General features: G+C 26.4%; 1 protein-coding gene across 2 annotated transcripts in view; it reads left to right on the top strand.

Annotated features, from left to right (window-relative positions):
- LOC107449496 (serine/threonine-protein kinase mig-15) overlaps window positions 1–24,209 on the top strand; it is a 64,419-nt gene extending 40,210 nt beyond the window's left edge. The window contains exons 22-28 of one of the 2 annotated variants that reach the window (XM_043045542.2): window positions 1,162–1,228; window positions 8,824–8,892; window positions 14,839–15,089; window positions 15,556–15,634; window positions 19,690–19,770; window positions 22,079–22,218; window positions 23,865–24,209. In XM_043045542.2, the coding sequence (XP_042901476.1) occupies window positions 1,162–1,228; window positions 8,824–8,892; window positions 14,839–15,089; window positions 15,556–15,634; window positions 19,690–19,770; window positions 22,079–22,218; window positions 23,865–23,948 (771 nt within the window). In that variant the 3' untranslated portion in view covers window positions 23,949–24,209. The remainder of the gene's footprint in view (window positions 1–1,161; window positions 1,229–8,823; window positions 8,893–14,838; window positions 15,090–15,555; window positions 15,635–19,689; window positions 19,771–22,078; window positions 22,219–23,864) is intronic. The other variant, XM_043045543.2, reaches the window with a different exon arrangement.
- The last annotated feature ends 488 nt before the right edge of the window (window positions 24,210–24,697 follow it).

The following is a 24,697-nucleotide window of genomic DNA, read 5'->3' as shown; positions in this document are numbered from 1 at the left end:
TGTCGTTAAGAAAAATATTCCTTAATGATTGCAGTATTCAGGTTTTAATGTACAAATTTAAGCTTTTAAAAGTTTAAAACAAATTGTTTTTCCCTCCATAGATGTCTATAGCTTAAAAACAGGTTAACATCTACATATATATTAATATTACACATATAGTAATTTTATTGATCATTTTTCCTGCTTTAATTATCATTTTACTACTAATTTGTGAAAGTGATTCCAATGGCAATACAAATTGGCAGCTATGTGGGCACTTTGAAACATTATAAATATAATAATGTTCCATTTTTAGTGGCTATTAAGTATCAGATTATATTTTTATTTATTAGATTATAATTTATTAGATTATAATTTGGCCAATAGTCCAATAATTTATAATTAGTTAAAAATTACAGGATAAGCTCTATATGTGTACAACCAAACATGAAAAGTTCCCATAGTTCTGCTGCAGACTTCATTAATTAATGCTATGAAAATGATTAAGTAATTAATTCTTGAATTACGGCACCTTATCAAATACCACAGATTCTATCTCATACACAGGACAAATAAAGAATTTATTCCTACCTCGTCCATTCTCCACTTAAAAATCTTTTATCTTAAGAAAGAAATATTTAAGATTTTTCTTGACACAGGGAAAAAAATCCTCTACTCTTTCGGAATTATAAAGAGCCTTTCTCACTACACTTAAAAGAAACATCAAAGAGATTAAATTGACACTAAAAGACACAACAGATTAACTGTAACAGACCCTCCATAATAAACTTCAAGGATGACTGGAATTTTTACAGATTGCCTCAATCATCTAGTTCAAAATAGCTGGAAAACTGAACAAAATTTCCCCCCGTTTTTTGGTTTCTTGTTTTTTTTTTTAGTTTTGAATAAAAAGTTTTGTATTTGAAGAAATACATATTCTGGTGAATTTTTTTTTCTACATTGTTATTTCATTCATATTGATAAAGTATGTGTGAGAATTGAATAATTGTAAAAAAGATACTTTTATTAGGAATCATTGAAATTTGTTATTAAAAAAATTCTAATTTGAAAACTTTAAAATTTCTATATAAAATTTGTTAATTTTATGTGGTGAGTAATAATTATCACTTTAGATTATTTTGATGTCTTAATACCATTGCAATTTTATAAATATTCTTTTAGCAAATCGACAGACAAAATGGTTGGATAAATGTTGGTGATTTACAAGGAGCTGTTCATTTTAAAATAGGTAATCATGTATTTTATACTTTTGCTTTACTTTGTTTTGAAGTTGTGATATAATTTATTCTCTATGAAATTTGGTTTCAGTTTTTCTTCTTTATTTATATTTTCATAGTGTTTCAGGTAAAGCTAAATAATATGCTTCAGAAAAGTTAAGTATTTTATTAATTGATGTATGAGTGGATAAATTATGGATCTAATGATTTATTTAATTTATATCTTTATAATGGTTACTTTCAAGTAGGTAGTGGGGTGGGTGCAGTTTTGGAACTGTAATATGACTATTTTTTTAAAATCTGAACTTTTTATTGAAAAACTTAATTTTTACCATCATTGTAACATATATTATATTCTAAAATGAATTGATATAAATGTTCTATGTATAGTGTAATGCTAAGAGTGAAAAGTTAAATTAATACATAAATAAAGGTAAATGAGATAATATCAGTGAGTACGAATGAAAGTGAGTGGTAGCTGAGGAGGGAAATGTGTGTTATATACTTTATAATTGTAAATTTTCTTATTGTGGGGTTCTACTGTTCCAGATCCTAAACTACTAGTCATTTGTTTAGAGTTGATTAGAATTAAGATTTGTAGATAATTCACTACAGTTGATATTAAAACCACTCCTTCCTGTATAAAATTATTTAGTTACATTAGTTAAATTTATTTAGTTACACTAGGCGTTGAATTACATACTTCACAGAACTGGTACCTTGAATGATTATTGTATTTTAAACAAGATAATTACTTTTTCTCAAAACACTTGGCCGGTAAGCTTTTACGCATTCTATAGCTTTAACATATTTTTGCATTAGCCTTATTACTGCAACATTAGCCTTGTTGCTCTAGAAACAAGTGATGTAAAAGTTGTTTATGAAAAATAATAAATGTATATAATATTTTAATTTTTGTTTTAATCATAAACGAAACTTCAATCATATATCACAAGCACATATTGATTGATAACTAAAAATCTTTATTCAAAACGTTGAAGAACATAGTCTCAAAATATCAATCATAGTAAAAATCCCTGCACATAATTGTTAATAGTTTTTGATAAGTATAAAAAACATTACAGAATGCTGATTGATATCTTCAAATCATTGCTCCAAGACAATCTTCTTTTGTGTTTACAGATTGCATTGAACATCAATTGATATTTTCTCAAATTTATTGTTAAAAATTAGTTTTCACAGGCTTTTGTATAATATTGATGAATAGATGTTTTAAATTTTCATTTCACATTTCAACGATTTACGCATTTACATTTTCAAAATTTTATTCACCTGCATTTAAAAATGATGTTATGCAATATAGCTTTAACATTTCTAACCAGTCCTTTAACAAATTAAATTAGGCCTTTTGCAATTTAAAATTTAAATTCAAACTGTGGGTCCTCCATATTTTATTTCAAAATTGTTTCTTCATTTCCTTAAAGAAATTTATTTTAAAGATTGATAACTATGAATGTAGATATGCATGCCTTACGCCACAGAAAAAAAACTTAATAGGGGAAAATATCATAAGTAACATGTAAAATATCATGAAATGAATATAACACTTACAATATTTATTATTTGTGACACTCATTTGTAAAAATTATTTAGTTATGGACTTTTTAACAATTATAAATTATGTTCTTTATTTTAACGTCTCTTGAATTTAAGGGATAAATATGTATTATAAAAAATGGAAGCAAATAATTAAAATCTTTATCAATGTGCCATGTGCAGAATTAGCAAACACAATGCTTGAATACCCCATCTGAGAAGAGCACTTGTTCAATGTCTAGAATCTGCCCCCATCCCTCTTTCCCTTTTTCAGTTGTATGTAAAAGTATTGTGAGGTTTTCACCATCCACAATTGTATTTAGTTTGTCTAAAACATAATTTAAAATTTTTGCTACGTTTTTTTAAGTACTATGTTTAATTCGGTTTTTAGTTCAATATAGCTTCTAAATTTGCACCGACCACAGTGCTGATGTGAAATATCCTCAGTGGTAGACAGAGCATGTGTTAGAGTCCCTCTGCCGTGTGGCTAACTGTGGGAGGTTCTTGTGATTTTCCTCTCCATGTAATGCAAATGTGGTTAGTTCCATCAAAAAGTCCCCCATAATGGCAAATTTCTCTCAATACTTGATCTAGGATTTCCCTTGCCTTCTCGATTGGGTTCAAAATTACAAGGCTATGGAGTTGAACATTAGTAGTTGTTAACCCATAAAATTGAGTCTGCTGTTCAATGACGATTATAAAATAAAATAAAATACTTTGCATTTTTACAGCTGATGACTATTATAAGATTTATTTTTTTATTAAGCAACACTATTTTATTTGAGGTTTTCATAATCTGTTAATAAGTTATGGGAGAATGGCCTGTAATGTATAGTATAGTGTAATAATTATAGTAATAAAGTATAGAGTAATAAAGAGCAAGGTCAGAATAGCTTTTATTGTTGTGTGTATTTTTTCTTTTATTTTTTGTCACAGCTATTATGTTGTACTCTTATCTAACTTAATTATTTTATTACTTAATAAGTGTTAATAAAAATCATTAGTGTTTCTAAAAAAGTTAGTCTTCAATTGCTGAAACTTTTTTTTTTATTTTACATTTTTCTAGGGACTGATGTCTTAAAATAGTTGTAGATACTTTAATTTTACGAAAAAATTTTCTCAGTTTTATCATGTTTTTTTCTTCTAATTTAAGTAGTGAGTTTGTTAAGTTTCTTTTTCTTTAAAAACTTTTAAAATGTTACTTTCTTTCTTGTCACTTAGTCTTTAAGTTCTTATTATAATTCAATTATCATTTTTTCTCTTCTTTATTTTTAAAGCTATGACTGGATTAAAATAAATTTAAACTTTTTTCTTACTCATATTAGTAAGTTTTTTGTCATGTACTCAACAGATTTAATGTTGTGCTAATTATTTGAGTATATTTTTTTATGATTCTGAAAATTATTATTTTTCCACTTATTTTGCTCCTTATTTCCTTTTTGAACAGGTTTATTAAAGTTATGCTTAATAGACTAAAAAAAGTAATTATTTTTCAACCATGTGGATTACCCAAATGAAAAGTAATGCAGAAATACAGTCGCAATAGCAGTGCCTTACTTAATGGTTAAAAATTAATGTAAGAGGAGTGCAGTGTAAGAGAAATAAATAACTGTTAAACCACTTTAGATGAAAGTATTTAAAAGTGAATGTAAAGTTGTGCTGAGGAATATTCATCCAGACTAGAGCGACGGACATTAGTATAATTTTTAGGAGCAGAAGGCGAGCATAAGGTGCTCAATTACCATCAAATATTTGCTGTTTATAGATGTTTGCTGTCGAAGACAAAAGGCTGTAAGCATATAAGAGAGATATAAAAATTTTCATGAAGGGGAGACATCAATATCAATTGCCAAAACTCACAGCAAGCCAAACATCATGAACTCCAATGATTCCATGGATATTGTGCAGGAAATTATAAGGGATAATTGGAAATCATTCTAAAAAAGTAAAGAAATAGTTCCAATCCACAGCTTGCCAACAAAAATCTTATTATTTTATGTTGCTCTGTTGTAGATGCATCTTTCTTAGCTCACTTTAAAATACTAAATTGAACAAATTTGTCAATTATATGCAGTTTGCAGTTCACTCTTGTTACTTTCCTTTATTATTCTGAATGCTTTTATTATTAATGTATTTCTGACTATTGCACTTGTCCATTTTTCATTCATTTATGGCACTTATCCACTTAAATATTCTGAATATTTTTTTCCATGTTCATAGTGTTTAAATATATTACCTTTAACAAAAGTTATTAGTCTTTTAGATTTTTAAAAATTGCAAGCCAAATGAAATGAATTTCTTTGGATAAAATAAAGAAAAATGTGGTTGATTCTTTTGGAATCATTTTGAAAAGTCCATTTATTGTAATTTAAATTCAGTCGTTATTTGTTGGCTGTGCTGCAGCTGATAACTTTGAAGAATGACTTATTCTGTAGCTAACACTAGTAATATAGATTAAATTATCTCTGATTGGAATTATTTTGCTGTCATGTGATTTATTCTTTGTTTTTAAAACCTGTTAAAATTTGATTAAATAAATGTAAAATTTGTTTTGAAATTCAAAATTTTCTTATAGAAATTATTTAAGCTTATCATTTTTCCAAATTTTTTACATTTTTTTGTAATCCAGAAAATATGTGAATTAAAGTATAAGTAGGAATTAGTTCTTATTTTATTTTACATAATTCTGGTTTCTATATAAAATACATCTTATTAAAATGTAATATATATATAAAAATTAACAGGAACACATACCCAATGAAAAATAAATTTTAGCATCATTATTTTTATTGCATACTTTTTTTCTGTAAATAAAATATAGTTTTAAATAAGTGTAGTTGAAAAAGTTAAGTTTTACAATGTACTGAAGTTATTAGTTTTAGGTTGCTTCTAAATTTTGCTTTCAACTATCATTTTACTTTGAATTTTTTTATTACTCAGTTCTCTTTTTATTTGGATAAGAAAGAATCTTGAGTAATTTTTTATTCAGTTTTATTAATCTCTAAAAATATTTATGTTGAAAAATTAATTTTCATTGATTCTTCTCTTTCTCCCTCTCTCCTTTTTTTTAGTTTTAAATTTTTGTAAAAAGGTAAAATATTTATTGCTTGTGAAAGCAATCAGTCTGAAAATTGCAAAATTAAACCATAGTCGACGCTATTAATTTATTTTTTAGTAGGTTAATTAATATTGTTATATAAAAGCATATTTAATATTTAAAAACGAACTGACATATAATTAGTGAGAGTTCCACAAAACTTTGTATTAGAACTACCCACTAAAATAAGTACCCATTCGCAACTGTTCAAATGACTTAAAAATTAAGCTTTAATGAGGCCTTTTAAGTTGCAGAAAACTTTTCCTTGAAAACCACGCTAAGTACAAATCTGGTTTTACTTAAATAACCTGTTGTGTAATACAACTGAAAGCTAATTTACTTTTGGTAAAGTGTTATTCAATTAACTTATGTATGGGTTACCTGAATTAAAAGTGAACAAATGTGTTACTATCAGAAACACGTTAAAGTTAGCTATTAAGGGTTGTAAAATATGGTAAGAGAAGTGACCCACAGAATAGATATAACTGATTAACCAGCTAACATGAGAGCATTTAAAATGAATGTGCAGTCCAGCTGTGTTCAGAATTGGAATAATGAAAAGTGGTACAGTTTTAGTTTCAGAAGATTATTTTGCCATTTCTTTTTTCTTTACTCATGTCAGACAAAATGCTGTAACTTTTTTACTCCTAAGCTGTAACTGTTTACTTCTACTCATTTCATCAACAGCAGCTATCAACTCAGATCATCAAAAGCAGATCTTATTTTGATAAACACAAAAACTTTTACACAATTTGTTCAAAGTCAATAATCTTTTCACCATAAATAAACACCATTTTGGCAGTAACTGGCATTAAGTTCACCTTCTAAAACATAAATTGTACTATTGCATATTGTTTTGTTCTTGATATGCTTATGACTACATTGTCTTTAATTACTCTTATGGAAACTGGTACCCCATTTATACGAAACGTGCTGTATAATCATCTTACCTTAATTTATAACCCTGCGTAGTGGCATTCCTATGGCTACTATATTTACGACCCTATTCATGAATGCCCACGTTTTATTTAGAAAACCTTTATATGTTCATATGATCAAGTTGCATTATTTGCTTGTTAAACTTTTTTTAAATTAATAATTGTGTCATTTAAACTAGACTGATTTATGGGTGAATTATTTTAATATACTAATATTCTAATAATACTACTTCTGTAGAAGAGTAATATTTCTCAAAGAAAAAAATATATAATAAGTAATAATACTTAATACTAGGTCATATGGTATTTTAAAAAATTGGCATTCATAATTTATGTAAAATCACATACTCTTCAGTTACTTCTCATGATAGAGAGATATCTTATATTTTTTATAGACTATCTTTTGTAAAGAAATAATCATGTAATTAATTTTTCATTATGATAGTTTAAAAGTGCTTTAAAACTCTTTATCAATCGAAGAAGTGTCTTTCATCTGTATTATTTTTTACAACATTCCTAGTTTAACAAAAATGTTTAATTCCACTGATATTTTGATTGAATGGGGTAAGAATTCATCTTTACTTGACAACTTTTTTTTTCCTCATAAAAACTTAAAAACATTCAAAATGTTCTTTATGTTGAATTTTTTTTCCTCATTATCATATACCACACCATTTTAAGTAATTAAAACATGATTTTGAGAAGTTTAAATTATGTAATAATTCTGTCATCAATTTTTGCCTTTAAATAGTTTCAATCTTGTATTTACATTTTCATAAAAATATACTGTGAAAAAAATTACATAATGAAATTGTAAAGAAATGAATGGTCTGAAATCAGAGTTTTTAATTTCAAGCTATGTGACTTTTAAAGTCTACTAAGCATATATTTAAAAGGGTATTAAGCTCATTAGTTACTAACTTGGAAGAGTAACCAAAAATTACAAAAAGTAAAGAATTAATTGGCAAAGAAATTATTTTTCCTTTTCATTAATAGCTTTATGAGTAAATATGAATTTTTTACTCTGCAGTGTTGGAGTGCTATAATTGGAGTGTTATAATTATTTTCTAAAATAAATAAATCTTTCTCTTTGGCAGAAGAAAAAAAAGGAGTGTAACTTTTTCCTGTATCTTTAAGGGTTATCAAAATATGTTTAGTTGAAATCTTGTTTTTCTAATAGCTTAATTGTTTTGCAATATTGTTTATTTATTATAAAATAGCCTTGATCATAATTTATTCTGTCAATCAAGACAATTCACAAGTTCCTGCATTTATATTTTAAGTAACAAAAAAAAAGATATGAAGCCTGTTAAATAGTTGTCGAGAAATGAAAATGTAAAAACTGCACTTTTTTGAAGTTTTGTTGATCAAAACTATGTGAGCAACTTTCTTCAAGATTTGGAGTTTATCAATTGTATCGACAGAGTTCAAAATAATAAAAATTGACGTATTTTACGATAAATTTTTTGTTAATTGTTATACTGAATAAAAAAAATGGCAATAATTAAAACAGTTTTTTTTGCATAAATAAGATTTTGAAATTGTTTACAAAGTATTTTTCATCCACTTAATACTGTGATAATATTTTTCAGATTGTATCTACCCTAACCAATATTTTGAGGTCATAAAATCCAAAATTTATCAGAAAAAAGTATGGTTATTTAAAGAACTGAAATTTTTGGGAATAATTCCATTACTTAAAATGTCACCTGCAATAATTAATTAGCATATTTAAAGTCTACCTCTTAAATTAAAAAGCATATTAAGAGCATGCCTCTAAGAATCTGCATTGTCTAATATGTGTTACGAATGAGGTTGCTTATAAACAGATCTTTTATTTGAACTTTTCTTCTTGTTCATAAATCTCTTTATTATGTTATTAGTTATCAGAGTAGCTGAAGAGTATGTAAACTTGTTAATGTATGAAAATAAAGTAGTGTGATCTAGCAAAACAAGTAGAAACCTGTGTCAGCCTTTTCAAATTTTATTCTCCCTTTTTCTTTTGCTCTCAAAGTGGTATGGTCTATTCCTCAACATGGCTTTAAAGACTGGGAAAATACTTTTCGAATATGGAGTGGCAATGGTAAAATATTTCTGTCCTCTGATTCAAATGTATCTTGATTTTCTTATAGCCAATGTGAACATTAAATTTTATTTTTCCATTATAATTTATTCTTATTCTTCTATTCTTTACTCTTTTTTATTTATTTTGAAATATATATTGCTCCTAATTTCTATCATCAATCGGTTTTTACTTTAAAAATATTTCATGAAAAAAATTCATTACATAAATATTTCTTCTTTAATATTTCTACTTTCTAAATAATGATTATTTTATATTGTCGGAATTTTTATATTATTGATCATACTCTTTTTCAATGCAGGAAAAAAAATTAATAACATCAATTGTTGTAACCTTTTCCTTTTTATATTAGTTAAATGACTTAAAGTTGCTTTTATAAATTTTGTTTTCTAAAAAGATATGTAGTTTAAAAGGATTTAATGTCATCAAGTTTTATTTATTTATATTAGGTTATTTATTTATACTGGATAAAGTTTCTTTTCAGAAAAAAATAACCCCAATTATGTTATTGATTTTTCCTAGTTTTCTTTAACAAAAAATCTCACTTTTAAAAGTCTTAACTTATTTGCATTAGTTAGCAAAAAGTTTTATTTTATTTCTCTTCAATTTATTAGATTTAGTTTGTCTTGTTGTTGTAGAAAAGATAAGAAAAATTGATGATGATATTCTAAAGAACTAAGTTGGGAATACTCTAAGTTCAGTCAAATTTTCTCTTAAATCTATTGCATTATAACAATGGAAAAAATCTGTTTATTAGTTGAAAAAATCAAGGAATTCTAGTGAAATTAGTCTCAGTTAATGAAAAGGAATGTGGTTTAAGTTTCTTAGAAAGGCAGATTCTTTGACAAAATTTCCCCATAACACAGCAAAGTGTTCCCTTGTGTAAGAATGAGATATATTTTCTGAGTTATTAAAAAATTGACCAGCTAATTATACTACTAAATTGGAATATTTTGTTTCTTTATTTTTATCTAATTTAAAATTTGAAACAAATTTTCTATGTTTAGTGAGCTTGGAAAAAAATATGTATCACATTGCAATGCTTATGGACCAAGTTTCTTACTAAATAGAAAAAACCACCTTATTATAAATTATTTTTTAGCACATAGTGTGTGGTGGGGTAAAGTAATATCATGCATCAAATTAAAAGCTATAATTTTTTAATTATGGGAATGAATGCTAGTTTTTAATTTTGCTAATGCAATCACTTTAATTAACCATTTTCACTAACAACCAACCATTATTTATTGTTAGCCAGAAATATTAATTTATAAGTTACATGTAAGTTTAAAACAAATAAGAATTTTATGACATGATATTCATGGCTTAAAAGCTCCTTAACCATGTGTGAATTGTTACACTTTTGAAATTTTCTGAGAATTATTTTCAAGCAGACCCTACACCACTAAGACACTGTTAGAAAAAAAGCATTTTTTTATTAAACTCCCAAATTTTGGCATTAAAAATTAAACTTGTACCTTAGCTAAAAAGACTCCACAGCTCCACCAAAAGTTTTTCCCTTTAATCAACTTCATGGCTTCTTGTATTAATAAATTCGTAGTTCATCATTATTAGTAGCAGTATAGCCCAGGGAAAGGCAAAGCTTTTTAGAACAAATTTCCATGCATTCCTGTTAGTGAAAATGGTCCTTCATATCTTAGCCCTTAATATTTCAAGGTATTTTTTGAGTGTATCCAACAAAACTTCGACCATCTTTTCCTTTTTGCCCTGTCGAAGCAAGCTTTTATAAATTCACAAGCAGCCCATTTTAATCTATTGATAGTTCAGATAAATTTTATAATATCTGGGTCTTTTAAGCATTTATAAATTTCTGTATTATTACCTAGCATCTGACAAAGGAAAAACCATTGATCTTACAGATTGGGCTAAAGCTGTTGACTCATTCCCGTAAAAAGTGTCACATCTAGAAATCCGATGAAGAATGCATAGTTGTTTGAAAATTAATTTTTTCTTGCTATTATTAATTTTCTTATCCATTATCTAAAAAACTTTAATCTCACAAAGTGGTGTAGACAATGTTCCGTACTAGTTAGAAGATTACAATTAATAGCCATTTTAAATCCATATTTAAATTAGTATAGCTGCTTTACTCCACAAAATGACTCCCCTTGTGTTCTTAAATGTTCCTAAAAATACAGTGAAAAGATGTTACAAAATAATTTAGTTAAAAAACAAGCAATCTAAAATATAGTGTTATATATTCTAAATGAATGTAATGTAAAATTGCAACAACAAAAAAATTGAAAATATTTTATAATTTCCTGTCATTAAATCTAGCTAAGTATTTTATTTTTATGACCAATTTACTGCATATTTAATTATGTTAGCATTTTATGAGTCTACAGAATGTATGACATTTCATGAATGGTTCTTATGGTTTTTTATTTTTATTATTAATGGTAAATAAACCTTTAAGCTAACTAATTTCAGAGAAAACTGAAATTTATTAGTTTTTTTTTTTAAAAAAATATAAGTGAAAAAATAATAACTTTTTACAAATGAAACACAGGAAAGTTTTAATGAACCAACACAAAGTCCTAATAACTGGAAAGTCTTGATGTATTTTTAAAAATGTGTGTGCAAATTTCACTTTAAATCAAGGTAACTTAGGGTCGCGACCCCAAAATTAAAACATTCTTTTTTTAAGCATTGCTAAAAGCTGCCAATATATGTATATAACCAAACCAGGTAATATAATCAAATGTTGTATTAATTAAGGCAATTTTACGTTTAATTATTATTAATAAAATAATGTCAGTTTGCTCTCGTATTAAAATTTCGAGTTGAAAACATAAGGCCCCCACTACCTTCAGTAGATTAGGTTCCTGTTACGCTTAAATCCAGCCCAGCTTTAAAATATTTCATAGATCTAGAATTTTTAAACTTTTTTGCTAACTTAACTTTTAAATCAACTAAACTTGAAAAAAAAAATTTTTCTGTTTATATTTTTAAACTATACTGCCTTAAAAAGTTACATACTTGCAATTATATCATGCAAATTATATCAATTAATTATATTTCAATTACTTTAGCAAAACTTATCCCCCAGTTTAGCAAAGCTTATTTATGTTTCATACTGATCATTACAAAGTGTTAAAGCAGGTTTATAAGTTAAAATAAATCTTCAAATGGAAGTAATTTACTGTTAAAAATTTAATTAAGATCTTAAAACCAAAAGATTTTATTATAAATTTAAAAATGATAACTAATTAGCTTGTAAATTTTAATTAAGTCTAATACTGATCAGTGTCAAGCAAATTCTTGATCTTTAGTTTTAGTTACGTTGGAAGTAAATACTTAGTATGAAATATAATGTAAAATTGTTCAATTTCTTCTTAGTGTTACATATTTAATATGATTGAGAAATAAATTGTAACATTTGAACTATTTTATTCTAAGTTTAAATTAAATTTTAGAAACATAAGGAATACATTTTAATATTTTTTTAATCTTTCATTTTAAAACTCAGCGTAGTTAAATACATTTTAAGCAAATTTTTATTTTTTTGTGTTTCGTTTCCACCTTTTTCCATTTTTTTCAGTTTCTTTTGGGTTGATTGTTCGAGAAAAAACAGTTCTCTTTTAGAAGAAATTCAACCTTGTCTATATAATGCTACATTATGAGGCACCAAAAATGTTTTTAAAAAAACATACTGTTAAGGTTTAGTAAAAGGCTTGTGAGATTGTCTAAGTTTTTAATTGTTCTTATGACCTTCATTACAATAATGACTAGTTTAATTTGATGTGAACTTTTTGCAATAATGACATTACAATGCAAAAATTAAATGGTTAACAATGATAATTATGATAAAATTTAATTTCAAGCATTTTTTTTTGCCATCAAACTTTTACAAAGTAAGATAACAATTGACATATAATAATTAACTGTATTTGTGTGTTATTAATCAGCATTCCCTTTAATTTAATTATTCACCATGCTTTACTTAGGGCTGCCAACTACTACGTTTTATGCAAATTATTTTATAGAGTGGTAAACAGTTAAAAACTAAAGCTTTCAAAATGTTTGGCAATATTTTAAAAATTGAGAAAGTGGTGTTTCATATGAACTATTAAATCATTTGCATGCAGTGGTGTGGAAAATAACTATATATCAAATTTACTAAGCAAAGTATAATACATTAAAACACATACTTAGCTACCACTAGAAGAAATTTTCATGTATAGTATAGTATAGATAGTTGGCTGCCCTGTTAGTGTTTTTCTAATTTGCTTAGTATTGATTAGGCAAAAATAATCTTAATTAAACAAACTTTCAATAATTTAAAGCTAAGTAAAAGCACAGAACTAAACTAATTTTATTAAGTTTTAAAATGAAGTATTCTATAACATTCAATGATTGAGACTAATTTACTCAAAACACTTTTGTATGTTCAAGGCAATAATGTAAGTTGAAAAACATGATAGTAGTAAAAATTAAGGTTTAAGGTAATTCATAATTTTATAACCTATTATAAAGTAAAAATATGCACTGAATTTTTATTTTGTATATTATATTATGTTTAACAGAACTGCTTGCATTATGCAATTGTAAAATTGGTGATATGTAATGTTGATATCACTTGAAATACTAAGGGTTTGAAAAAAAGTTTCCAAGTAGAAGTTTTTGAAATATAGTTTTAGAATTTCATGTTTTATTTTTGTCTATAAGCATTTATTGAAACTTTATTTTATCGTCCCATGTGACTTAATTTTTTTTTAAAAAAAAAAGGAACAAATGCATTTTACAGTTAGAAAAAAATTTGTGAACTTGTAATTGAATATGCTATGTCCTAAACGCTCAATGTAAATTTATTAAGTTTTCTTTTGAGCATTATATTATTATTTATAATTAATTCCTAAGTTATCTGTATATGTTCTGAGCATGAAGATGATTATTAATAGAATTCTTTTGTTTTACAATGTGATGTAATATTTTTGTAGCATGTTTTAATATCTTATGAATTTCCTTACCAGCTAGCCTTAGAAAATTTTCTTATCATTAACAGCTTTTATTTGCAGGTGAATTACTAGATATATTATAAAAAAATACCCCTAACAGGAAGCAATCTTCCTGTTTATATAAGGTGTTCTTAAATTAGACCGATGGTTTTCAAACAAGAAAACAGTCAATTTAAAAAATAAAATAAAAAATAATTCTTACAGCTGTTATATGTGACAGGGCAAAAAATATTTTTTATCCCTAAGTGTCTGATTTTAGTAAAAAAAATCTTGGGAAGACAGCACTGCAGATAAGAAATGTTTTAATCAAAATAAATAAATAATAATAATCAGAAACCCCGTCACAATTTTTCAAAATGCTTTAATAAATGAAAATCAAACCACAATTTTTCAAAATGTTTGTGATAAAAATGAAAATCATATTACTATATTTTTGAAATATCTACCATCAGCCATAATCACATGTGGTAATGTGGCATGTTGTCATGTGATTTTTTTAGTCTTTTATTTATAGATTTACTATCTGATGCATAACCACCTGTCAAAATCAAGAGGGCTTGTAAAAATTATGCTCTTTCATTTGAAAACTATTAGCCTAATTTAATAAGCAAATAGAATTAGTTAAGCTATTCAGTCTGAAACTAAAGGATCTGATGAGAATTTTTTTGTCCTGTTTGATTCACTTATTTGGTGTCTATCATAGGTGTTCTATAAATTAAACAAAGTTGAATTAATCGAATTAGGTCTGGTTATTTAATAAGCAGACTCCTAATATATTTTAAGGACTAATTCCTTTGGCTTTAATTATCTTTTTTGTTTTTATAATTTATGAAACTTTAAATTTCATTCACAAAATTTTATACGCTTTATTTAATTCCTTTACTTTACGATTTGGTTATTTAGCTTTTTCAATACTTTTTTATTATAATTTATATTTTAACTAATGTTTCATTATTTGATTTTTCAGTGAAGTATGAAAGGATAAAGTTTCTGGTGATTGCTTTAAAGGAGAGTGTTGAAATCTATGCCTGGGCACCAAAACCATACCATAAGTTTATGGCATTTAAATCTTTTTCTGATCTTTTACATAAACCTCTTCTTGTGGATCTTACAGTTGAAGACAATATTCGCCTTAAAGTGATTTTTGGTTCTGCAGATGGATTTCATGCTGTAGATCTTGATTCTGGTGCAGTGTACGATGTATATCTTCCAGTTCATGTGAGTTTTTTTAAGAACTATTAATCATAATGTGGCTATGCTTTGTAGCAATTAAACATTTGCTGAATTTTATAAAAAAATTATGTGACAAAATTTTTATCCCTAGTTCTTAATAGTAATTTTTTATCTGTATAAAAGTAGCCAGAATGTTTTTTTTTCATAAACTTTGCTTTCGTAACCAAATACTGTTGTGAGATTTATAAAATTACAGTTGCTGTTTTTTTATTACGAATAAAGTTTCATACAGTATAGTTTATACAGTTTCTTTAACATTTACATATTAATTAACATTTGTCTTTCATTTTTAAGTTTTACATAAAGTATTTCACTTTTTACACGGGATTTTTAAAATTAAGTAAGATAAATAAAAAGGTTCTTTATTTCTGTATAAAATATGCTTTATTCTGAAATTATTTTTTAATGTTTAATGAATGTTTAATGTTTTAAGTATCCTTTTCTTTTTCAGTCACAAGGAAATATTACTCCACATGCAATAGTAACTTTACCTAATTCTAAGGGGATACAGCTACTTTTATGCTATGATAGTGAGTATTGGCCAAACAGGTGTTCATATAGTAAAAAAAAAATTTTTTTTTCTTCATATTTTTTCTTTCATTATTTTATTTTTTTCAGCAATAAGTAGCTATTACAGTTTTATTTAAATTTTTTACTTCAATTTTTTTTTATTCTTGATGTATTACTAAGAAGGTATAAACTTTATTATAGTTTTCATTTCAGATGGAATGCAAATTTTTGAAAACGAAATTATGCATGCAAATAATTAACGTATTTTTCTTTATTCTAAATTGAGAGTAATTACTAATTTTATATATATATACATATATATATCAACTTATTCACTTTTTCATATTAAAGATAAGCGTACAAATCGAGGTAAACGGGGTTCAAGAAGTAATAGAAACTCTCTTAATAGTGACAAATTAAATATAAAATTTCTTTCTAATATGGAAAAAGACTTTAATAAACAATATAGCATTAAACCAATTAAAGATTTTGTCTTCTCCCTTAAGAATTATGAAACATATAAGTTCTACGATCTTATTATTAACTTTTCTTTCATTAATTTACATTTCAAAATTCTTTGTTTCGATCTTATAAAAGCCAAAATGAGCAAAATTTTGCCTAATAATAAGAAAAGTTTAGATAATTTATATTTCGTTATTAACTTTCAAAATCCTATTTTCGATAAGATCAAATTTCACAACATTTTTGAAAATTTTAAAGCTTTATTTCCATTAAAAGATTTTAACATAATTAAAAGTTTTAAATATAACAAATCTCTTGGTAGAACCATTTTTAACTATAATGATATAAGCAAAAATTTAGGGAGTATTAATATATCCGATTATGAATGTCACTGTGAGGAGGATAAATATTTTGATTTTGTTGATAAACATCATAAACATATTATCACTGGTAATTTAAATATTATAGAAAACTTGGAACTTAGGAATTTAATGATAAAAGGCACAAAATTTAGACCCATTTACCATATATCAATCAATAAGATTCTAAAATACTTTCTTAATGATCTCAATAGTTTTTGTTTAAAGATATCAAATAGATTCTCTTTACCTTTAGGTATGCTAACAGAATGGAAATGGGGAGTTTATTATTACTTTAAAAACTTTATTTTCAATAATAAGGATAATTTAAATAAGAATAACAATTCAACAAATTTTTCTAATATTGTTCAATCAATTAAGCAACTTCAAAAAAATTTTGTAATTACTCCCATAGACAAAGCTAACAATAATTATGCTATATTCTGTAAAAAATTCTATGCTGAACTTTTAAATACGGAATTAAAAAATAGTAAAAATTTTGAACTTAGTAATTTCAATAATAATATTGCCATTAAAAAAATTTTAGCTTTTTACAAGAGATTAAAAATTAAAATTAGCAATATACAATTTCCTTACTTAATTATCAGTCCTAAATTTCATAAAATTCCAGTAAAATTTAGAACTATCACATGTGGGTCTAATACTTATTTAACTAAACCTGGCACCATTTTCTCTAACTACTTAAATAAGATTATTAACTATATTACTAAAGAAGGTTTCTCTTGGATAATCACTAATAATCAACCGATTTTAGATTTCATTAAACATAATAAAATTAATTCTATTGCGACTTTTGATTTCCAGGATCTTTTCAATAGCATTCCCCTTTCTAAACTAAAAGATGTCCTTTTGAATTATTACCATGATTTTAAAAATATCCTTTGTTGCGATTTTGATTATTGGGAAATTCTGATTAATTTTTGTCTTTTTAGTAATTATCTTTACAATGGAAGGGATATCTTTCTTCAAATTAATGGAATACCACAGGGATCTAATTATTCATCTCTCTTAGCTAACTTATTTTTGCATTATTATGAAAAAAATTTTACTCTGAGTATTAAATTTGTTTTTAGATATATTGATGACTTAATTATCTTTAATTTCCAAGATTTTACTGTTTTATTGAGTGATATATACCCTGAGGAATTAATCTTACTTCGTAATCATGATGATAATATTAATTTCAATTTTTTGGATTTGGGTATTATGAAAGTTGAAAATATCTGCTTTGTTGATTTATACGATAAAAGAAATGATTTTAATTTTAATATTAATAAACTAGTTACTTGGAATTCTAATGTTTCTAGGAGCATCTATTTAAATACCACTTTTAATGAAATGAACAGAATTAAAAGAATATGTAGTAATATTTATTTATCCAAAAAACAAATCGATAAACTCTTTCAAAATCTGATAAAAAACAATGGATACCCAACTAATGTAATAAAATTTTATATAAAATCATTGAATTAATCGTATATTTTGGTGGATATATTTTCTAAACATTTTTTTGTTTATTTTTATGATTTTCCCATGTGCAAATCCATTTCAGGCCAAAATTCATTGCCAAAATTATTTACTAAATAATTTCTTTGTTAATTTGTATAATTTTTCCATGTGCAAATCCATTTCGGGCAAATCCGTGGTTGGAATTATTTACTAAAAATTACTTTACTAAATAATTTCCTTTGTTAATCCTCCTCTTGTTACAGTTTTTCCATGTGCAAATCCGTGGCTAAAATTATCTACTAAAATTTTTTCTTTGTTAATTTTTCCATGTGCAAATCCATTTCGGGCAAATACATGGTTAGAATTATTTACTAAAAATTCCTTTACTAAATAATTTCCTTTGTTAATCTATACAGTTTTTCCATGTGCAAATCCATTTGGGGCAAATCCGTGGATAAAATTGTTTGCTAAAAATTTCTTTATTAATTTATACAATTTTCCATGTGCAAATCCATTTCGGGCAAATCCGTGGTTAAAATTATCTGCTAAAATTTTTTCTTTGTTAATTTTTCCATGTGCAAATCCATTTCGGGCAAATCCGTGTTAAAATTATCTATTAAAATTTTTTCTTTGATAATTTAAATAATTTTTCTATGTGCTAATCCATATCGTGCAAATCCGCGGCTAAAATTATTTGCAAAGCAGGCAATTTATGTTTCTCTTTTCTATTTTATATTTTTTCTTAAATAAACATCTATCTTCTAAAACTATTTATGATCAATTTTTAAAATTATCCAGTATAATATTACCTTGCCCCCACAAATGCCCCACTCATCCTTGGTAACTAACAAATCAAAACTCAGAATAACAAATCACTTCAGCAGTGCAGTAAGAACGTCATTTTAAAACCCTCTTGTTACACTCAATTTGCGCTTTTGTTTTCATATTTTGTAATCGGGCAATCTTTCTGCAAAAACATTTAAAATTATTCTTGAAAAATATCCGTCCATGTAAGTTGTTATGATTTTGCTACTCGCTTTATAGTCCCCCCTTTTTAATGTTTTTTCTTTTTATTTTATTTTATTATCTGTTTTTACATGTTATTTCCATTATTTTGTAATTTTTCCATGTTTTCACTACATTTTAAAATAAGTTCTATATACTTGCAGCTAATGCGCAGTAAATAAAACTTATTCAGGGTGCGTAGCATTTTTAAAAAGCGCTTAAATGTGCTTATTTTTGTTTTTTAAAAGCCCTTAAAGGCGCTTTTTTTCATTAGGTGTTTTTAAAAAGTGCTTTATTTTCCCTTTTCCAAATTGAGATTTTTCCTTTACCATGTTGATTTTCGATACGAATAATGCAAAAAGACACTGTTCACATTGTTCTATTCAGCGTTTGCACACTTAATTCAACCCCAATCTATTTTAGCGCATTGTCAGTCCGTAGCGTATGAAAACGCCATTCAATTTGCATGATTAAAAGATTTTGACAATTGTCAAATACAATGCCAAAGGTTTTTTTTTTTTTTTTGACATGACGGTTAAAACCAAATGAAACCGTCAATTGCCAAAAACTTTCCAACCCTGCCTAATTATGATATTTTCTTAAAGTGCTTAAAATATTAATTAAGTGCTTGAAAAGTGCTATTTTTTTGCAGAATAATTTGGCTACGCACCCTGTTATTGATTTTTTTAATTTTCTTAGTTTATCTCTTCTGTTTTTTCTTTTTGTATTTATATATATATTTCTGATAATTATTACTAAGTGGTGATTTTCCTTTATAGATGAAGGTATTTATGTCAATACATTTGGAAAAGTCAGCAAAAATATTGTTTTACAGTGGGGAGAGATGCCTACATCAGTTGGTAATAATATCTTTAAAACTTTTCTTTGCTTTTGTTTGTGTAGTGTACTTAGTTTGCTTTTATTTGCATTTTTTTCGAAAAGTTGTAAAATTTTTTAAAAATTTCTTTGAAAATTTCTTTGAAATTTTTTTTTTGCTTTCTATAAATAAATTATGAAGTACTGTATATAGTTTTATACTAAATTTAAGCCTAACTACTATGAGTTTAGGTCTGATAATATACATTTCCCTATAAAGTAAAATCAGATTGGAAGAGTTTGTTGTATCTTTGGACACTTCTGAATTCAAGCCTAATATACGAGGGCGTTTCGAAAAGTAAAGATACAATGGATCGCATTCCTTGAAAAAAAACTTTTATTTAGAAAACGTCAGTTACATCTTATTAACTCGATTATTTATTATTTTTCTACATAATCACCCCCGTTATCCAAACATTTGTTAAGTCGGTGCGCAAGCTTTTGTATCCCACAGTCGTAGAAGGTTGCCACCTGTTGTCGGAACCACATTTCAACTTCATCTTCGATCTCATCATTGTCGTGGAATGATTTTCCACGAAGATGTGACTTCAGGTAAAGGAATAAATGAAAGTCGTTGGGCGCAAGGTCCGGGCTGTATGGCGGATGGTCCAATACTTGCCATTTGAATTGTTTGAGTTAGTGCTTTGGTTACGAGCGCTGTGTGAGGTCGAGCGTTGTCATGAAGCAAGCGGACTCCATTTGTCTGTTCATAACATTCCCATAAACAGAAACAATTTCTTTGTGAATATTCACTGGTCTCTGACCTTTTGCATGAAGAAAACGTATGACAGACCGCACTTCGCATTTGGCGGGATTCTGAATCGCCGCAACCATTTTAAACACGACCTACTCCAATCAGAATCAACATTAAAATGCCGAACGACCGCGAGGAGAAAGCTAACGGATCAAGGTTAATACCTGTGTTGCCAACTTGCTCGCCAAAACCTTTCTTTTCCTCTGGCGTACGGTGTATCTTTACTTTTCGAAACACCCTCGTATATAAACAATCACTGTAAAATCAAAATAAACCATCAGCATGTAAGACGCATAAATGTTCTAAAGTATTCATTGCAACAAAACGTGTAAGTGATACCACATTCCAGAAGTCATATTTCCAATTTGATAATGTAGGTATCATTGCTTTTTTGTGGTTAGAGAAAGCAGAACAAAAATTTGCTAATACTTAAACTAATTAAACTAATGAATTCGATTTTGTTATAAAGCGTAAAAGCTTGATTGAGAGAAAGAAAGAATACTTAATAGACAAACCTATGATATTCCATTAGCTGAGTGGTAGCACTTCACACTCCAATACCACAAGTCTGAGGTTCTATTCTCAGGCTAGGCAAGTTTGACTCAGTCTTTCTTCCTTTCAGTGAGTCAATGAAATGAATGCCAAACATGCTTAAGGATTAAAACTAGAATAATTACTGGGGTTTCTGCCTTTGACTGACCACCGAACTGGATCATCTGCTCCTGCATCCCAGAGTGCAAAGTTAGGAAATCTGGGATGAGCATGCTAGGCCTTGACGTTCAACTGGCAGTCACGCCACTGCGTTTAGTTTAGACAAATATACACACATCAAAGTTGTATGTCATGAAACAAGTTCACTGCTATCAAATTCATAATGTATAAATTAAGATAAGCATTAAAATATTGTAATAATGTATTAAATTGAAATATACTTAAAGAATGTAATATTTTATGTATATGAAAGATTATAATTGCCTAAAATACAACCAAGATATCTAAAGTAACAAATTATACATACATGATTTGTTCAAAAAGTTATGTCACTGAGTTGATTAAAATTTTTTTTTTAACTAATCAGTAAAACACATTAAAAAGTCTTACAGTTTGTTCCTCCTGCATCTATAAATAGATTCTAGTGAGATTTATAGGTATCAAAAGGCATCTATTTTCAAAATATACTTCAGTGGTAGACATTTAGAGACTTCTGGTGCTAGTTTTATTGTGTATTTTTTCATAGCCTCCAGAAAATGTCTTGCTCTACTGGTAAATTTTACAATCTGATAAATAATAATCACTTAAGACCATTTTTGACATGGAAAAATGTCTCCACTGCATAGTTGCTAAGTTTCACACAAACCTATGGCATTCCCACATCACAGTTAAGGTCATAATTGAAAATGAAAAATAATGTTTATATGTCAATTACTTGAAGTCGTAGAACTTCAAGAGTGCAATTTTTTTAAATTACTCATATATATGTATATATATATATTCTGTTTTGTGCTTATGTTGTATTTTTCTATTTATTTATTTTACAGCTTTTATTGGAACTGGACAAGTCATGGGTTGGGGAAATAAAGCTATTGAAATAAGAAATGTTGAAACTGGTCATTTAGATGGTGTGTTCATGCACAAGAAAGCTCAAAGATTAAAGTTTTTATGTGAAAGGAATGAGAAAGTAAGACATTTAAAATGTTACTGTTTCTACTTATGACTTCCCCAAATATCTTAAGGAATTCTATTTTTGTCATTTTTCTTTCATCTAACATTTTTTAGTGGGAGCATTGCTGAGGAAAATTTTTTTTATATACTTTAAATTTAAAAACCTTAAATTCTTACTATGTTACATGAAAATTACATCAGGAACACATTTATTTAAAAATTCTCAAGTCTATTTAGTAATGTATATAATACTTAGTCTATATAACAATAAAATAAACTAATATAACAATGTGAAGGTTACATTTTAGTATGTTTATGAAACTTTTGTATTGGGAATCAAAGAGAACATTTAAAAAAAAATTATTTAAAAAAATCTTACAAAATATAAAGTTTGAACTTTTTGAGTTTTTAGGAATAAGCCTTTTTCAAAGTTTAACCTAGGGCCCATTAATCTTTTGTGCAATGCAATCAGTTACATTTCAACTATATTGATTATCTTTTTTAAACTGTATGTCATCTGTAGTATTTAAGTAATTCACATTAATGCACATTTAGAAATTCATAAATTTTTAAAATTTTTATTAGTAAAACGGTGCATTTTTGCCCTTAATAATCTTTATGGTTAGTGTTTTCTATAACAAAAAGTGTTGTCATTTTTCATCCTTTATATTTCTCAGCCATGTTGCTTGAGTCTGACCACCAAAGTAAAGATTTTATTTTAGACTAAATGTAGACAATCTCGCTGAAAGGTTAGCCTACCTAAGTGAGGAATCATTGAAATTAATCTACGTAATGCTCAATTTTTGCAGTTTTTATGAGTCCAAACAATGCAACCTTGGAGTAACTTATTAGAAACATAAAATTAGATCAGATACATTTTTCATTTTCTCGAAACTGTGGCTTTTCTTCGTGTGGACATTTTGTGCCATTTTCATAAGTAGAATGCAGGGCACTGACAAAAGATTGGACAACTCTTAACCTAACAGTCATAAGTAATAGTTACAAAATTAAAACAGATATAAAAATTATTATCCAACCTATTATCCACTAAATAGCTTTGCCTGAAAAAGTTTGAAAGCAACAACCTTTCAAAAACAGACTTATTTTGTCCGTTCTGATGTATTTAAATTTTTGGTATCATGTTTCTATTTTTGTAATTTTTCAATATTAGTGATGTCTTTACAAAACTAAAAGTGTCATTAAGTGCTCAAACAATGTTATTAAATCACGCAAAGCTGGAATATCATACTATATCTACAAGAACGCAAGTATTAGACAACAAATCCAACTCAAGAATTCAAAAACAACAATTTCTAGTATACTCTCTTTTTTTTAAATATCATACATAAATTATTTAAATGAATATTAGAGTTTGTCAGAATTAAATAAACAAAGGATTAAATATCATTAAAAAAACTAAAATAACCTTTTATTTTCTTTTTTATTCTATCAATGCCATTCTATCTAGAAATTTGCAAAATAGTGCTTTGGCCGTTTGTATCTGCTTCCTTTTGTATTTACATCACAAAACGAAAAAAAAAATGCTTTTATTAACATTAAAATCTCCTTCCCTTATATAATTCAAGTGTATATATTTTATTGTGACACTTATATAAAGTGAAACTACCATTATGCTTTTGCTAACTTATTTTAAATTTACAGGTATTTTTTTCATCTTCAAAAGGAGGTTCTGCCTGCCAAATATATTTTATGACTCTCAGTAAGCCAGGCATGAACAACTGGTAGTATTCTCTTAAGTGCATAAACTTTTATGTGTAGTTGCTGTAGTGTGTTTGTGCATAAACATTTGTATTATATTGCTCAATGTATAACTTTTATGAGCAGTTTGCTACTTTTGTAAATATTAAAGCAAGTTTTATTTATCAAATTTGTGCTTGTTGAAAGTATTTTAACAAATTTATAAATATATGTTTTTTGTCTCTTGTATCAATCAGTGTAATGTTTTTTTTTTTAATTTAAGTTCAAATAAAAATTATTGGCCTTTTAGTATTGACTTCTTTTTGTGTAATTTATGAAAACAAGACATATAAGACTTTATCTTTTACCTGTTAAAAATTTTTTCATGCATATCATTTTTGTCCCTTTTTTGTAAAATGCTTAAAAAATATTTTATTATTTTTATAATGAGTAGTATTTGATTTCATAATAATAAAACCAAATCTTGAATATATGAACATGATAATTTTCTTGATTATAGACTTTATAAATTTAATTTACTTAAAATATTAAGTTTAAATGTAGTTTCTATTCTGAAAAGATTTTTCAAAAATATACTTATTGTTTTATTTAGTGAATCCTAACTTCCTGGGAATTTTTTGATCTATATACTACTACTTTGTTAATTAAAATTGTAAAGCTGTACAATTAATAAATAATGTACATAATAATAATATATAAGCTGTTAAATTTTATAGTTTTTATTTGAAATACCGTATATCTACACCCCCTATTTTTGATTACAAGATAGAAAATTT

This window comes from Parasteatoda tepidariorum, chromosome X2 (genome assembly GCF_043381705.1).
Source record: "Parasteatoda tepidariorum isolate YZ-2023 chromosome X2, CAS_Ptep_4.0, whole genome shotgun sequence".
In the NCBI taxonomy this organism is placed as follows: domain Eukaryota; kingdom Metazoa; phylum Arthropoda; class Arachnida; order Araneae; family Theridiidae; genus Parasteatoda; species Parasteatoda tepidariorum.
The sequence above is the reverse complement of the archived record's forward strand: the minus strand, read 5'-3'. Positions and strand labels throughout refer to the sequence as shown.